This window comes from Neodiprion virginianus, chromosome 5, assembly GCF_021901495.1.
Source record: "Neodiprion virginianus isolate iyNeoVirg1 chromosome 5, iyNeoVirg1.1, whole genome shotgun sequence".
Taxonomy (NCBI): Eukaryota; Metazoa; Arthropoda; class Insecta; order Hymenoptera; family Diprionidae; genus Neodiprion; species Neodiprion virginianus.
In genome coordinates this window covers 9352151-9369916 of record NC_060881.1, presented here as the reverse complement: position 1 = coordinate 9369916, position 17766 = coordinate 9352151, and the positions used below count along the sequence as shown (strand labels likewise).

General features: G+C 34.4%; 2 protein-coding genes and 1 long non-coding RNA gene across 16 annotated transcripts in view; 1 reads left to right on the top strand and 2 right to left on the bottom strand.

The window, feature by feature from the left end:
- Positions 1-410: 410 nt before the first annotated feature.
- Positions 411-10246, bottom strand: LOC124304797 (transmembrane protein 47). Of its 5 annotated transcripts, none has more exons than XM_046763464.1 (6): positions 10055-10246; positions 8918-8992; positions 4871-5057; positions 4620-4769; positions 4439-4501; positions 411-3900 (listed from the first exon to the last, which is right to left on the bottom strand). In XM_046763464.1, the coding sequence occupies exons 1-6, from the start codon at positions 10244-10246 to the stop codon at positions 3683-3685; spliced, it is 885 nt and encodes a 294-aa protein (XP_046619420.1). In that variant the 3' UTR covers positions 411-3682. The 5 variants fall into 5 exon arrangements, with proteins under 5 accessions (XP_046619420.1, XP_046619423.1, XP_046619422.1 ...); XM_046763467.1 differs by lacking the exon at positions 10055-10246 and adding an exon at positions 9395-9678; XM_046763466.1 differs by lacking the exon at positions 10055-10246 and adding an exon at positions 9439-9677.
- LOC124304809 (uncharacterized) lies at positions 7616-12560 on the top strand. 3 transcript variants are annotated; one of them, XR_006908273.1, is made up of 5 exons: positions 7616-7631; positions 10561-10656; positions 10988-11114; positions 11334-11372; positions 11875-12560. It is a non-coding gene; the product is annotated as an uncharacterized LOC124304809 (long non-coding RNA). The 3 variants fall into 3 exon arrangements; XR_006908272.1 differs by lacking the exon at positions 7616-7631 and adding an exon at positions 10139-10279; XR_006908271.1 differs by lacking the exon at positions 7616-7631 and having other exon boundaries at positions 10418-10656.
- LOC124304776 (rho guanine nucleotide exchange factor 10) overlaps positions 12448-17766 on the bottom strand; it is a 61517-nt gene continuing 56198 nt past the window's right edge. For all 8 annotated transcript variants that reach the window (XM_046763398.1, XM_046763399.1, XM_046763404.1 and 5 more), the window contains one exon: positions 12448-17745. In XM_046763398.1, coding sequence (XP_046619354.1) covers positions 15877-17745 — 1869 coding nt within the window. In that variant the 3' untranslated portion in view covers positions 12448-15876. The remainder of the gene's footprint in view (positions 17746-17766) is intronic.

Below are 17766 nucleotides of genomic sequence, written 5' to 3'. Positions count from 1 at the left end.
CTACAAAGTGTGGTAATTTATGCACAGCACTGATTTCTTTCTATCGACTATGGAACGATGCAAAACGTATTTTCCAACATATAAAGAAAGAATTGCAAATGAGTGTCTTCAAAGTTTTCTTTTGCTAAATATGAGAAGATTTTTTAAGCCATACTAATTATTACAAACAATAATTTTCAATAAATATTAGAAATGTTTTACATCAAATAATACAAATCAGAATGGCTACGATCACCTGTGTTCAAAATTTTTTTAATCTAATTGATTTAAAATTATGGTTAATATGATATGTGACGTATAAGTACATGATTGTGAATAAAAAAAATGAGATCTTGAATCGAAATAAAGTACTTATTAAGTTTAGTAGGATCAAATAATTTTTTAACATGGCTTAAGAAACAAGATTATAATAATTTTTTAAGATCTATATAATTCTTTGTACAGTCCTGTTACGTGTATACATCAAGTAAATGTTATACAAACATTGGTGACAATTAATTCTACATAACTACTTCTAATAATTTATGTTGGTAGGAAACATGAAATTTTATGTATAGATATTGTTATATCATATAACATTATAATATCAATTAAGTCATTGACTTGCTTTCTGTTATGATATGCATACATCACTATTCTGATATGAAGATGTCGAGAAATAGTTATCATTATGAATATTTCTATACTACACTGTGTATATTACAATTAATAAAGAAGCATACTAATCATCTATTTAACGGACTTGATATGGAAGTTATTATTCACTGTATGCTCTCAGTATCATGCACGTATGTACTCTTCCATCGGCATAAAATATATATGATACCCGAAAATGACAGTTGAGAATAAATGAATTCTGGACGCAATCGAATTTTAGTTACTTGTTGATATTTTGTCATTAATCTTTTGTATAAGAACATAATTAACCAACGTATACCGGAAATTACTTTTTTTTTTCCACATACGGTCAACGTAGATTTTCGGGTGTTTGTTCAATTCAATTTATGAGGACAGATTATATCAACAGAATTTTACGGCATTTTCATGATACTTTGTTAAAATTGAAATGCACTCCCGTAAAATTTTCGGAAATAATGAATTGAACATTTGTTTTCTTCAATACAGCGATATTATTACACAGCTGTGGTAGTGTTCTAAGTTATGTTTATGGCAAACTATGTATATAGAAGTATATATATATATGTATATATGTATGAGATATATTTATGCACAGATATATTTTGTGTATATATCTCCATATAAGTATATACATTTATGTATTCGAATATTGACTATATTATGCTTATTGTAAGTGCAACTGTAATGTCAATGATAATTATTAGAATTACTGCATTGGTCTGAACACAAGTCGAGGTTTTTGTTAGCCGATATCCCTCTTAAAATCCGTACTCCACTTATAATCGGGATTTATTCGGAACTTTGCTTCATCAACTGAAAAAACTTCGTTATCGACCAATTGTCACAAAATTTGATCAATAAAATCACGGACCTTGAAAACTCAAACTTCAATTTCTTCGAATAGCATCAATCTGAAGTAAAAGTAAATAAAAACGATATATTTATACAATACACTCAAATTTTATTGATGCGATGAATGCAATATTAATCCATAAATATGCTTGTGATAATCAATGATTTTTTCATATAATTCAGTTTGTAAAAACAATCACTGAAATGAAGTCATAAAATTGGGGGTCGTCTTATATTCAGACCAATATATATTAGTTGCATTGAGTTCGTTACAAGCAATCATAGAATCTCTATTGTATGTATGTACACACGTATGTGACGCTGGTAACACGATGGATCAGTAATGCCTGCCCGAACTGCCTCTTTACCTCACACACTCAAAACACTTCGCACTCGACTCACAATCAGTCAACAGTATGATTAATGGAAGAAAAAAAAAATCGGATAACATTTCTTAATTTATAGCTGCACTGTACGATGTTGCACTATTACTTTTTCGTAAACCCAGTATGTATAAGATGTAACCATTGTAGCAAGAGCAGCTTGAGTATATCCTTGCAAGAGGAAGAAAGCTGCATTGTAATGTAATTGCCAAATTTTTTCTGCTATCATTGCGATATAAATTACATATCGCGAAAAATCTTAATATCGAATAACAATGATTGTGATAAATAACACACGCGATGCAACGGGGAGAGGGGACATTGTAATGTTGAGATACCGTAACTTGATTAATATATACCTGAAGATATAAAAAATGGTTATTGTACCTGTGAAAATGTTTAGGTATAATTGTGCTCCTACCTCAGAGTCTCAGTCAACTTTGTACTCTCGTCAAAGTATCACCAAGTTTGGAATAAAAGTTAAATCAAGTACAATAATTATATATCTGACAACCTAAATTAATTTATATAATACGCGACCCTGATTGGTAGATAAAACTTAACTTAATCTATTTAAAATTTTCTTTATAGCTGTCACAAATTTATTTCGTATAATAACTTTAGAGATATACTAATACTTTTTTTTTTAGATACCGGGAAAAATAATGAAAATTATGTTACCTTAGCTAATTGTAAATTATAATTTGAAATATTGAACACTAATTTCAGATGAGAATTTTCAAATGCAATAAGTTATTCTTCCATAATGTCCTTAACATAATTCATACTGAAGGAGTTATGATTCATGATGAAGTACTGAACGCTCCAAGGAAATGCCTATATACATTGCCAACATGAAAAAACGAAAGTTGTGGAACGAACAATATCAAGTAGAAATAATTTAATAACACTAAATCGTAACGTTTCTCTATATAAGTAATCTGCTGTCAAATAACCAGTGAAAACAGCCACACAAATTGCAGCCGAAAGAAATATCCAATTTTGTCTCTTTAATAACAACATAATGAGAACATGCTGTGGATTAAAACCTATCACTGGCATCTAAATTAAATGACGCAGCCAAATATTATCCCACAAAATAGAATTCACCGAGAAACCACACAAATACCTGTATCGACATATATGAAGAAATTCACTTCTCATTATACTCAATACTGGTCGGTAAATTAATTTTTTTCATCGTTTTTTCTTTCTCACCTAGGATGTAATATTTTACCTCATCAAATTATTCCCATTTTCTCACAATCATTGCTAGACAGGCAATTCAATTAAATCTACAGACCCAACTATGAAACCTATACGAGTATTAAAGTCGAATAGAAAAAACATATCGTCATTAATTTCAAGAAAACGGGTTTGAACTTTTGTCGTTATATATTGATGGTCCCAAAATTTTTAACAGGAAGAAAAGTGATACCTTTTTTCATAAGTATAAGTAAATAATGTAATAATCTGTACTGAAATTGATACTCCTCTACCTTTGTAAACAAATTCATCACCTTGGGACTTAGTGTACACCGTAATTTTTGAGTCAGAATTTCAGTCGTAATTCCGTAATCTACATACAATGTATATATTTTGTATGCATATTCTAAAGACACGTTGCTCGTATAAAAAATCATTCGCTCTCAGAAACAGTAGCAGACATACCGTTACTTTATCCGAAATTCAACCCATGTGAACATCGATATTATTATATTTCTTTGTGAACACATCGCGCAATAAGTGGACACAAGAGAAATATAACCAGTCACCTAGAGGACAACGTCGGGCAGGGAGCAATGCCACTAAGCTAGCTGTGTGCCGCTTCTTACTCCGTGATGCCCTACTCCAATCATGGAACCTCCTCCACCTCCTATATCATCACGGACGATTTTTCTCTCCTTGTAGTAAATTTCTTCGCTCTCTTTATCACATAAGAGAAGTACTGCCCCACCAAATAGAAAAATAGCTGCCCCCCAGCCAACTCCATATGCCCAGCCAAACTCCCACATAGTTCGGTTTCCTTGAGGACAATAACATTCTTGTCATGAATCACCATCTATATATATGTATATATTTAAATATGGGCCTGCTTTTTTGAATTTCTGAGTACTGAAATAGGAACTTGAGTAATCAGTCGACGAGAGAAATACTTGACTGTAATCAATGTGGATGACTCATGGTGCGGCTATTTCTTTTTAATCCTCAAGAGCAGTAAACCAGTTGAACTAATTACTGTTTAAGATATGCAAGTGAAGTAAAAATTTTCTTTGGACCACGTAATTTTCCAAAATTTCCATTAAAAAAATGCGGAGACTTGAGTCATCCGTCAATAAATTACAACTCGATCATTGTTGTATTTCCTAAATAAAATAATTTTTTCAGTAGACTAATGCAATCAACTGAATATTCACTACTAAAAATTATATCTAATTACATTTCACAATGAAAGTACTGCCTGGTACGAAAAGCATTGCGCTACCGAGTTTATGCAAGATAAGATAACATAGACTTGTGGCACAAGACTTCTGGCGATACTTGGGAGAAAAATAATTGCTTACCATGATTTAGTTCTGCAGCAAAGCAGACTGGATAAACGACGAGAGCTATGAGAAGAGCGGCTACTGAAAGTAAGAAAATAATCAATAAATTTAGTGAATGGCAAGACATGCAATTGATTGACTGTATACATAATACAATTCCAACAAAATTTATTTATACACGTTTCAGACTGCCACTTACATGCAAGCCCCATACAGAACACCGCAAAAAGATAATACTTGTGCTTATCGCGATGGTCTTGAGATCGCAGGCCTAGTCCTGTTAAAATTGTTGCTGCTATATCAGCCAAAAGACATACGACACAGAGCGCAGCTGCCGCTTTTATGTATCCTGTGAAAAATGAACGGAAAACATTTTTATTGATAAGTTTCGTTAATTTTTTAATAGTATAGATGAAATTAAAATATTGTCAATCGAAGAACGAATCTTACCGACATCCCGAGCCTGATAACATCCCGCTGGTGTAGTCATATGGAATGGCAATGGAGTCGGGGCACCGTCTTCAATGCAGTGTGCAAAGAGACCTTGTCGCCATCCTAGCGCCATCAACCAGTCAGTCGATGCCAGTCCCATTATCATTAACAAAATGACTATCACCCCACATACGAATGCTATCACCTGTTAGTATAAATTCAAAACATTAAAAATAACTTAATCCTGTAGAATAGTAAGACTTTGCTGTCTTATTTTCACGGTTTATTAGAGAATATTGTAGATAAATTAATTAACACTCCCAGAGATAAGTGACGAGACCCAATTATTGAAGACAATTATCTTAGATAAAAGTATGTAAATGATGTAAGAATATTATTTGATGTGATTTAACAGAATAATTCAATAAAAACACGAATAAAACATATATCTTTGGTTTGCTATTAACACTGCAATTAAAATACCAGGTGTACGAAAATTTGATAGAATCTGCAGCTGACTTTATTAGAAAAAAATACTCAGTACGAACTTATTAAGAGTTCAATGAATTGGGAACCATTTAAAAATGTGTAAATAAAAGGGGGCGTTCTGTGTCAAGAATATACGCTCCCTGACCATCAATTCAAGAGGAAATAAAAATCAGTAAGTCATGAAAATTAGTAAAAAAAAACTTCTAAAACTGAACCAACTGAAGAACAGTGTATGCTAAGTAGTCTTTTCGAAGTTGAAGTCAGCAACGTTATCGTGACGAAACATGGGAGGAAACATCATTTTTTTCTCATTTTTACATCGATTTTGAAGGAATTAAGATTTCGAAGTATGACTGTTTTGTTTTTTTTACGATTTACCGAATTCCAACTAATCCCAAACTAGTGAAATAACGCTTTTTCCCCAGTATAAATCGTTATAATAACGTTACTAACTTCAATATCAGTCTTAAAGTATTTTGCATGTAGAATAATGAAAATTGTATTTTAAATGAATAAAAATTACGCATAGGTTGGGATGATAATTCAAACTAAAAATTCACAGCATTTGTGGTACGGTATATTTTAAATCGATCCCTAAAACGAGGTTTTTCGGGGGTGCGATAAAAACGAATTATTATTATCTTTTTATACCTGAGCAATCTCGTTTTGCCCCATACGATTATCAGCGGCGGTGTACATAATCATAATGAATTGATATTCCAGGTAAAATATATCAGCGAGTCTCTCGAATAAATAAGAATATCCGCACGTTATACAATGACGTAATTTCAACGAAATTCAGTCCATCTTATGCACCTTGCGCACTGTTTATATATAGTTTAGATAGGAGATAGGAATTACGATTTAAGGAACGTCGTAGACCGCGCCATATCGAAGGTGTGTCGCGAGCATTTACAAATATTTTCACACCACCGGCGACCAGCGCGATTGTTCGTCAACTTTTTCCCCGTACGGCCTCAATCATCGATCGGCAAATTTCTCCGTCCACCGAGCATGGTCGCGAGATATTCTTAATCGGAAAACCGGAAACCGTTTATCACGTTCTAAAAACCATTCGCATTTGAAAAATCCTGAGAGTAATGGACAGCCATCTTTACTGGCCCAGGTCGTTCGACGGGAGGAAAGGGGTCCGGTAAAGGTCGCGGCGCAATGCGCGAGCGAGGGATGCTTCCACTTGCTCACCCTCGCCCTCGCCCTTATCCGGACCCCCATCCTCATCCGCGTCTTCACCGTCAAATCTTTCTTCTTCGCTCTATTCAATCCCGACTATACCTACGCAACTTCGACCCCAGTCGCCATCGCGACGCGGGTATGCGCGAAGGGTTGTTTTAGGTAGACGAGGTATGCGAGTGCCACATGATACGTGACTTTTTTCTCTGAGGTTTTGTATTGTGCTTAACATCGATCGGTCAAGAGCCGGATTGTAAAACAAACCAATCCACAAATCGATACACACGCGTGGTTTTATGGCTTGTGGACATTTTTTGATGTAGCATTATCCATTGGAATATTTCTTACTGAAAGTATGGAAATTCTGCGTAATTGGAATTCGTCGCGATGAAAAAGGGGGTGAACCTAGGCGATTTCGACGTTGTACATATATTTTTAAATATTGAAATCCACGTATCTCAAATGCGAAAAGGGCTTGAAAGCCCCGTTCTGTACACGATTCTTAACAAAAAAAAAAACACTCCAACACATTTTCATTTGCCGCAGAAATATAGAAATGGCTTAACTTCTGTGAATTTATTATTGCGATTTCGTAGAATTCGTGCCCATTCCTTTATTTCTGCATCAAACGAAAATATATTGGAGTGTTTTGTTCAGAGTTGTGTATACAACGGGGTTTTTAAACTCTTTTTACGAAGTTGTAGTAACTTTATCGTAACGAAACATCGGTGAAAAAGTCACTATTTTCTCAATTTTACAATGATTTTTAAAGACCTAAGATTTTTAAATATGAGTGTGTTTCGTTTTATCACGGTTTACTGAATGTTAGGCAATTCCAAAATCGTGAAAAAACGGTTTTCCTCAGCAGGAATCATTACGATAATGTTACTAACTACAATATGAACCTTTTTTTGCGTTTAAGATACGCGGACTTCGATATTTGGATATATATGTGTCAACGTGAATATCGACCAGGCACCCCCTTAATTGTTTCCCCGACAAGTTTGGTGACCCGACATGTTACCATCTCGACTTCCTTTGTTTTGTTTTTTGATGCGTGAACAAACGCTAGAATAATTGGAGGAAATGGAGGTTGTTGGTAAGTGCACGAATAATTTATAACGCGCATACACGGGATTTTACAAAGGACGCATGTGTTGCGTAACACATGTGTTTTGCGTAAAAAAAGGAATCAAGTTCACGGAAGTTGAGTACGTTATCATTTGAATTCAAGAATACGGCTAGCAGGAGGAAAAAGCTCGGGCGAATTATTAAATATGTGCGTAAAAATTCGCTAGTCGGATAAGATTACGGAAATAGATAAGGGCATATTTTTTATCAGCGCCAGAACGGAAACAGCAGTTCACACTCTTTCGGCCTCAACTAGTGCAACTACAGAGCTTGTAAATGTACAGTCGGGTCAAGAAGACGATTACAATTAGACTTCTCTGAATTTTAGGTCACACAGTATTAAAAGCACTGTGCACAACGGCGGACTGAATATGATAAATGAGAACTTTTAACCATTTGCGCTATATACGCTAAAAATAAACGAAAATTATCAACATACGCATTAGCGGTACATAATCTTAGGAACAGATAAGTAGAGCGATTACTTAATAAGGAAAGTATAAATCCATTTCGCGGAGAGGAATTTTAACCCTCTCTTGCAATATCAAGTAATATTTTTGGAATGCAACTTTGTATTTGAAAAAAAAAAAAGATTTCACTGACTTTCGGTTTTTACAAGTTATTTTCGATAAAATGTTCAGAAAACTTTTAAATCTTTTAGTTCATGATTGCGTAGCTATCACAGCGATCATAGTCGTAATAAATCGATGTATTCAAGTGTTTTGCAGAGGATGTCAAGAGATAAAGAAAAAAAATTCGTAGTCGCAAAAAATTCTACGATCTTTAATAAACATTCATAGTCATTCAAATTCGTATTATTTTTTATTTTTGTTTTGTAAACATCGATAACCGGTTTGAAAAAATCATGAACTAATTTTGAAGCAAATGGTGGAAAATTCATCTTTATTTTCAAAAAATTAGATTTCAAATCATGAGAAAAAAAGTTATTCAGAATTGATGTACATATCACTTATATTATACTTGACTGGAAAATTGGAAAGTTTGAAGCAAAATGAGCAGAAAAATATAGCTCAACTTAAGTTTTAAAATCCTTAGCCTGATTAATCTACTGAACAGGTGAAATAACTCGTATCGCTGCTTCCGTGACAAAGATAAGTGTTACTACCCGTTCATGAAATTTTATAACGTGTCAGTTTCATTGTTGAAAGTTATTTCGCGACATAGAGGCGAAGGTATTTGGCACATAGAAAGCAAATCTGGCTATATGCCGTTAAAAAGAACATGAAAACTTACTTTCAGTGGCCTGGTGATGGTCACAGTTTCGATTGTGGTTGTTTGAGCCATTGTGTCGTGAGGATGGAATTTATTCTGCATCACATAAGCAAAGGTCGAATTAACATTTGCTTCCTTTGAGAGTTGATGTATAAAGAGTGCAATCATAGATTAATTTGATTAAAAAATCTTTAGACGTAGATGCGAGATTAAACTAAAGACAATGAGTTGAAAGGTATAGGTATGATAATATACAGTGTGAAAGTATTTCGTCGATAGGTAAACAAAAGGATATTAATATGTAAAGAAAAAAAGTGGCAGATGGAATAACGAACAGGTAGCGCAATGCACGGGTAGACAATAATTCACTCTTCGTAAGGACTCAGTTGAATACGTTTAATTGTTAGACACTTTCATCTATGTAAACATTGATAATCATATTATTAACAACAATTTATGGCGATATACAAATGTCACTGTAAGCACGTATTCACTTACGACGGTTTATTAGACCGCTTGTAGTCACTACACGAAATACTCACGTAATCATTAATCACAAGCAAACATTAGTCACTCCGATGAATAATTGTGAATAGCTATTATGTCTTGTTCGCGTCCATTACTAATCGACCTAAGGCGTTTAAAATATGGGTATCAACTGTTATCGACTGAAAATATAATTTATATTTCGTACGGCGTTCGAAGGCTATTTGAGATATATCATCACAAAGTACAAAGAGAGAATGAAGACAAAAAGTAAACATCCAAGCTGCTGCTCTCAAATATTTTTAATGGCGTATCGAGGTGCGTGCGTATATCATATACACAGCACTTATTATAGATATTCAACCACCCTGTGTTTACTCTTTTAAAATGGCCGCTCTCTGTCTAACTATACGAATAGTTAGTCTACGCCTTGGAGCACATACTTGTTTATTATGAATTTGAAAGATGCCGAAAAGAATTGTAATGTTTTTTTGCATTTATTATACCCTAAAATGAAACGCACAAACAGTAACGAATAATGATTCATCCGAATACTGAGAGGTTTCCATCTGCGAAATCGTTGACACAAGTGCGACCACTCAACGCACGACGTAACTCATTATTAGTACATACATACCTTAAAATACAAATCGATGGGAAAAAAACATTTACCTGGTCGAGAAATCGTGCATTTGGGAACGTGACCCGGCACAATCCACTGATTTTACCACAGGCCGGAAATCCTCCTCCGGACTCCGGCCAACAGACCGTCACTTGCTGTGTACCGAGCACGACTGTCCATACAGGAATGAAATAGGGAAGGAGACATATCTTCGCGTTACAAAGTGGGCCACATGGTTTCATTTGCTGTATACCTTAAAACCATGGAGACTAGAGGTACGGAGGCCGAACGCAATGCTAGCCAAATGGTCGGTGAAAGTGATGAACGATCCGCGGATTGTAACCGCCTGGCGGCGCTACCACTGCGGGCTCCGTCAGCGCGGTGATTGTGAATCGTCGATCCTCACGTATGCATCCTATTCGTAACCAGGCGCTGGTGTCGCTTGCGGATAGATCCCGAACTACAAAATCTTTTATCGCTTTCAGAAACCACTTTTCGACGATTCCGCCATATGCGTTCGGCCTCCTTACCTCTAGTCTCCATGCTCCATGCTTAGAACAGTGCAAGTAGTGATGGCGATGGTGAGGCTCGTGAGGCTGATCTTGCGTTTGTCTAAACCAAGCATGGGATATCTGATCGCATCGAAGCTTTGGTAATCATTAAATTTTATTACTTTACATTTCTGATATCATAGCGAATGAAAGAATGTCTTAGATGTCTTCATTTCTTTTCAAAATTACTATAATCTAATAATTTCACGTATTTACTCAATGTGTAAAATTTTACCACGTTTTTCATAAAATGTTAATGGATTTAATCAGCAAGAAGTATGGATATATTGGACGAATACTTGTGATGACATAACAACCGAAATTAAATGAAACTGTGATTAATACAACATGCACTACCAACTGATGTATATCATTTGAGACTATAAATTCATGTAAAACCAGGACGTTTTACTCATCATTTTGATTTCACAGGTTAAATCTTGAGATATTGGAAGGATTAACTTGATGTTGACAAGTTCCGCAAAAAGTTATGCGTCTTCTTGAGATTCCAGTTATAAGATGTGGTAAATTACCACATGTTCTACCCAGAAAATGATCTGTAAGTTGAAGTTTTGTATTTTATTAACCAGTTTCGTTTACCATAGCTTAGTATAATTATGATTCTATCTAAATCCAATGATGACACACATTACCGATTCGTATGATGTCGTGATTAACTTATACATGCACTACCAACTGAAGAATATTTGAAATTTTTTGCTCCACCTTGCCGTTTTTGATTACAGAAAAGTAACAAAATTGATCTTTATCTTTCCAGGTTTTGCGCGTATGCCAAAAAAGATAGGTTGATTGATAGGTAAGTGTTCAAACTCTGCGCATTATTATGGTCTGTGTACAACAAGCAATAGCAGTTTTATAAGATCTATGAATATATGTATGCTTACATATTGAAACATTTCTATCTGTGTAACATTACTTTCTGTCTAACAGTGATCAGTCAATTTGAAGCTTTCATAATTATAATTGCATGGGTACTTTAAAAAAAAGGTGAAAAGGTGAAGAGTGACTCTTACGATTAAAAAAAGAAGTTAGAACTTGAATTTTACGATATTAACAAGGACGTTTTTATATTCTTTTTTACCCAATTCCTTGATTTAATAGTTTAAGAGGACATGATACGTACAATTTTACAAAATAGCTTTTTATACATTTACTAAATGATGATATCCTTGACCGAATAAAATGAGATTATGATTAATCAAAACATGCACTACCAGCTGACAACCCCTACGAGTTTCAATAGATACATAGCCCGCCTACTACGTGACTAACAAAGATTGTTTGTTTTTTTCTTCCAGAATAGATGCTCCAGTGGACAATCTGCATACTACCAACGCAATGGTGCGTCTAAAAATTTGAAGGAGTACATTTTTGTTTGGTATTATGACCAAGAATGAAACTGAATAAGCTCATTTCCTAAACTTCCTATACCTGCTAATGCTATGTGAATATGTTAATGTTAATAATTGAGCTGCGAATATGCCTTATTGTTAATTAAAACTTCTGAAGTAATCTGTACTAATTTTGAATATGTACGAAAATAGAAGACAATTGAAGGAATACTTCTAATTTTATTTATTTCAATCTACCTTACTTCGAATGCAGATTATATTTGTTAAAATAACTACCATGTGTTTCGATATGTATACCCCATTTAGGACAATCTACACATCATACCAAGTTCTACAATTTGATACATTTCGTATTGTCCATTTTCTTAGACACATTCACGTAATATAATTTTCTCTAATAAATCAACATCTTTTCAACCTACCAAAATATCACAGTATTAGTTAAATTCATTTACGATTTTCATGAAGGTGAAACTATCGTTAATCATTAGTCAACCACATAGGCAAGATAATGGAGTCTTACAGTTCGGTAATTTTATTTAATTATTAGCAAAGTTTAATACCGTCGTTTCGGGGCGGCGATAGGTACTGATAGGCACAAAACAGATCTGTGCTAGATACAGATTCGTCACTACCAAAAATGTTTCCTACATTGTTAATAATTTTGTGAAAACATATGTCCTGTTAATTACAATGATCTATAAAACAAAGCATTAAGGTAATTTTTGAAGAAACAATGCTATATTTATTTAAATAATAAATACACCTGATCAAGTATCGGCGCGTTTTCGATACTAATTACTTAATCTAGTGTACGTATAAATACAAAAAAAATTTATATGCATTTTAAAGAAGATTGTGTACAAAATACAAACACGTTTGCTCTAAACAGTGTATAAAATTGGGCTTGCAGATGTAAATACAAGATCATATGTGTGTGTGTGTGTGTGGGTATGCATGTGTATATATACACACACACACGTCACTTACGGTAATTGTGCCAGCTGTTATATACCTATGTATATACATGTATATATATATATATATATATATGTATGTATGTATGCATATGTTAACGGTCTTGCAATGAAAAAGTGCATAATTCTCGATCACTGGGGTAACTGACATCAATTTAAACCTTTACCTTTATCACAACAAAAAAAATGAGACAATTTTATTCTTGTCTGTTTACATTATTTTTGTATGTTTCGAATTATCTACGCATGTTTCTTTTACACATAAGAGTCATCCTCCCCGCCTTCCTCAATACAATAATTGTGCCAGTGGTAGAATTTTGTGCGAAAATAATTTGATGCGCTAACATTTATAAAATATAAAAGGTTGACAAATATTTCATTACAAATACTTCAACATCATCAGATCTATTAACATCCTTAACATTTTTATAATATTATAATATGTTACCGGAGATACTAAGAAAGTATAAAATGCTTTATGTCTGGTCAAATATACATTTACAAATCCAACGCATTTTTTTCAAAAACTTTTTCTCAGTATCGTTTGAAATCAGAACATTGTGTTCAATTTAGAGTATAAATTTCACTTGATTGAACGCAGCTGTTATCACACAGCGCACAAACCAACTTCAAAAAATCAACAAAAAAAAAGAAGAATTACACAAAATTTACTGCCGTGACATGGAATGGAAATGGGGAAAAAGAAACAAAAACAAGCAAACCAAACTTTAACTCAATTTAACAAATTCAACTAATACTTCATGATAATTTACAACAGATTTTTTTACCACAAATAAAGATTGGATACCTATATCTTTCATATTGTTAGATTCGTAATCCAGAGGGACAATGCTCCGACTAGTAACGCGGATTAAAATGTTTATATTCTCATAGATGTATAGTGATTGTAAGTGATTTCAATTGTTTAATAACACAATGAAATACTGTATGGCAGAAACTAGTTTTCAATACTATTTAGTTTTAACGCTATGTACAATTTCAAATAGGTACTTATATTTATTCTGGATATATGTGTTTATGGATGCATATCTGGTTGATTATTTTACAACATAAATGCCATTGGATATTAGTTAATGGACGTCGCCGCGCTACAATTTGACGCAAAACTATAATGATGAGGCATGGCTTGCAATCGAGCAATAATGCATATAACGTATAAAATACAAAGAAGCCAGTCAAATTTGTTTGTCAACAACACATCTAAAGCTAATATATCAAAAAACCATTTGTTGCCAGTCTTCTCCATATTTATACATGAGGGATTATGCAAATACAGATGCATGTGAAAGCAGTAGTTTTATTTGAATCATCGAAAGAAGGACATTATATTTATATGACACCGACTTTATAAAATTAATGAATCAAAGCATGTCTTTCGACTATTATCAATGTTTGTGTTCGTAGTTACATATATCACCGACAGAAACCCATGCCTTACTTTGGTCACAATTATCTAGAGAATATTCAACTCGTTTGATCGCAAAATAAACTTGCGTTTCATCTCAATAATCTGTATTTGTATGAAGATTTACAAGTGAATGTTCCGAACCTAGCAATATTGACGTGAATATCCAATAGCATATAACATATACGTACTTTATATAGTAGGTAGACCTTAATGTCAGTATTGGGCTAGATTTATATACTTTGCGAAATCAGAGCATCATTTTCATGTTGAAACAAGATTTGAATCGCTTTATATATATTTCACGTCGTTAAAGAAAAAACAAGAATACTTTGCTGAATTCATAAACGCGGTGAAAAAATAAGAGCAAGTACCATATCTTGTATGAATAAAAGAGGCAATGCTCTATCAGAGATCATGATAATCTGTACAATGTTCCTAAGAGATCGCTCAATTGAACTTATAGTTACATTTTGCGATAAGAATTGTCGTACGACAATACAATGAGCGCGAATATTCAATTAACATATAAAGAGATTCAATATGAGTAAATTAGAATTATTATTTCAAAATGGGGTGATTTTTAGTCATATGACATTGAATCGCTATGCGAACTGTCTAGTTGCTCATATTATGAGAAATTCTAATTATTGTAATTTCACTTTGGCAGATAAATACGCGTTCATGTTCTTCTGGCTACAATTCTTTATTCTTTATATTTTCATCACTCTTCACCAGTTCATATCATTGAGCTCAACTGAACCAGCGTGCTGTGCTATTATCACTAAACATTACAATGATTAAAAAATAATCACTCAGATAACACACGTGCATTAACAGGCTTTGCTGTCGTATACCATACATATTTTTTCGTATAGTTTTATAAAACGTAACAAACTTTCTTGATCCCTTACACTTCTAAAGCTACGTAAATAATTTCAACAAAATAAAGACTTAGCACCTGCCTGAATTTCTGCAACGTTACATATTTCAATTGGGATTATAAGTAATAAGCATATTACTTTATTTGTGTTAAAGCTGTTATCCCCAGAAATAACATATGCGTATTTTTACGCGGCTGGATGTAAATGTTTTAGAGCATAACTTGAAAGAAAGATTCAATAAAAAAATCGTATTCAACAACTTTGCAATTACTTTTTCGAGGCATGCACTACACACTTTTTATTACCATTCACTGTCACAGTGTAATAGCAAGTGAAGTTATGAAATATGGTGACGCATATCTTATTCCTTATTATTCAGATCAAAGTTTAATTGATGCTCGTTTCTTTTTATTTTTTTTTTAGCATATGTCATGTCAAAACTTTCACGGAACGTCTACAATCTCAGGATAATTCATCATAAATAATAGACGTTTCCTGCATTGACTGCGTTATATTACGAGTATTTGAAATTTACGTTGTTACCGCAGTGGATAAAATCTGATCTTTCAAAGTTTAAATAATCTCAGCCACCAATCCGTGGCAATGGCGAGTGATACTGCCTCTACTAGAATAAATCTAGCAGGTCTATTATAAATGGGTATCATAACTTCATTTCCCACAACACAATATGAGCATCATTACTATTAGGATCTTTTAAAGTGTAAGTTGACTTCGGATTTTTATCTACAACAGATTGAATGTTTGGTAATCTCCAATTAATGTACCCTCGTCCACCCATTAGAGTTAAAACTGTTCTTTTAGGCTGATCAATTTGCTGTGACCCTTTATTTTTCTTACCGTTTACTTTTGATTTTACCACTGGCGTTATATCCTTAACAGGTGGGGTTGTGTTGTTGGAAGCAGGTATTGTTATCTCGTATGGAGCATTTCTGCTAGCATTGCTACTGTTTCGTGATAACTTTCCAGCTTTTAGTGATAGGTTTTCTTCAGATCCCGACGATGTATACAAAGAACTCGCATGCGAATCCACAGACCAGTTAGATAGATCCAGAGATCTGGGTCTAGTGATCTTCATTTTTAACCTCCGGTCCAAAGTGCTTACTTTGTTTGGTATAGCTGCTAGTTCCGGATCGCTCTGTCTCAGAGTCTCATAAATAGGATCGATACCAGAGCTATTTTCATTTTCATAATCTTTGACGTACATCAATTCACCGTACAATCCATACACGTCGCAGTTCTCACCCGAACTTTGCGAACTTGTTATAGAACTGGATAATAAACAACCGCCACAACCTAAACCTCGAGGGAGGGTTTTTGATCCTCGATACTCGTTTTCCTTGCTTCTTTTACGCCTCAGCATAACAGGGCTGCTCGTTAGCTGTTGTTTGAATTTAGCCATGTTGCTGGAGAGGGAAGCATCTAAACTGGCCCTATCTCTTGGCCGATGGTTATGCTCAACATCTTTGTTTCTAAGTTGAACATTGTCCTCTTCAATGATTTCTTCCTTGATGCAGTTAGTTGTATTTTTGTTGTTTTGTATAGCTAATAAAAAGGTGATTGGACCGAAATGGGCATGATAGGATATGTTGACGCGTCCGCTGATTATAGGAACTCCTTCCAATCGAGGAAGCGGAATGGTAAGACTTATACCAACATTTGTACCTACCCAGAGCAACCCCTTACAAGCCATCAGCGCCGTCACAGTCACGACAGTTTGGTTATTGTTCAAGTTATCACCGCAAGAATTATTTGAACTACTAGGCTTTGTTACCCTAAGTACATTTGAGGCGATGTTAATGTCTTGAAGGTGCTTGAACGTCTCCGTATGATAGAGACAAACTGTGCTAGAATTTTTCAGCGAAACCCACAGTCCAACTCCGGAATGAGCCATAAGTTTAACATTTCCGACGTGCTCATGCTGTGCGCTAAAGCTTTTTGTTACTTCTCCGTTATTGCCGTTAAGTACCCAAACTTTTTTACCACAGGCGGCGTATACAAATGTATTTATTGGCATTAGGCAGGAAACCGGATCATTTCCCAGTGATATTTCCAAAGGATTTCTGAGAAGCCAGCTTCCATCAAATTGTCTTATGAACATCAACAATGATCCGGTACCTAGCGCCACAAAAACATTGTCGCAATGATATTTTATTTGTACTACAGATCCAGAGACTGGATAACTCCCTAGCTCTTCCTGTTTCTCTGGCTCTGAAGCTGCATAGATGATTAATTTTCGAGAATCTGTCCCCATCCATACAAGATCGCTGGCAAGTGTAACTGGCTCATTGTAAAGACCCTTGACAAATTCAACAGCCGCAACTCTTGTTTCAACCAAATCGAACGCAATAATTTGTTTCAGAGCTGTAGTTGTTGCTGTAGTTGATTGTCCAAATACCGTAACGTGACTTGACACTCCATCACTGGTACAGATCCATAAGTAACTCTGATTTCTTCCTCGCCGTCGTGTCGGGCGAGGATTTTGTGTCGTGTAGTAACAACCGCAGCGCACCTATAAACAAATATCTTTGAG

Coding starts and splice junctions, on each gene's coding strand:
- LOC124304797 (XM_046763464.1), bottom strand. CDS start 10,246: ATGAAACCATGTGGCCCACTTTGTAACGCGAAGATATGTCTCCTTCCC. Junction 8,993..10,054: donor ATGCACGATTTCTCGACCAG/GTAAATGTTTTT, acceptor TATGTGATGCAG/AATAAATTCCATCCTCACGA. Junction 5,058..8,917: donor CCATCACCAGGCCACTGAAA/GTAAGTTTTCAT, acceptor TTATACTAACAG/GTGATAGCATTCGTATGTGG.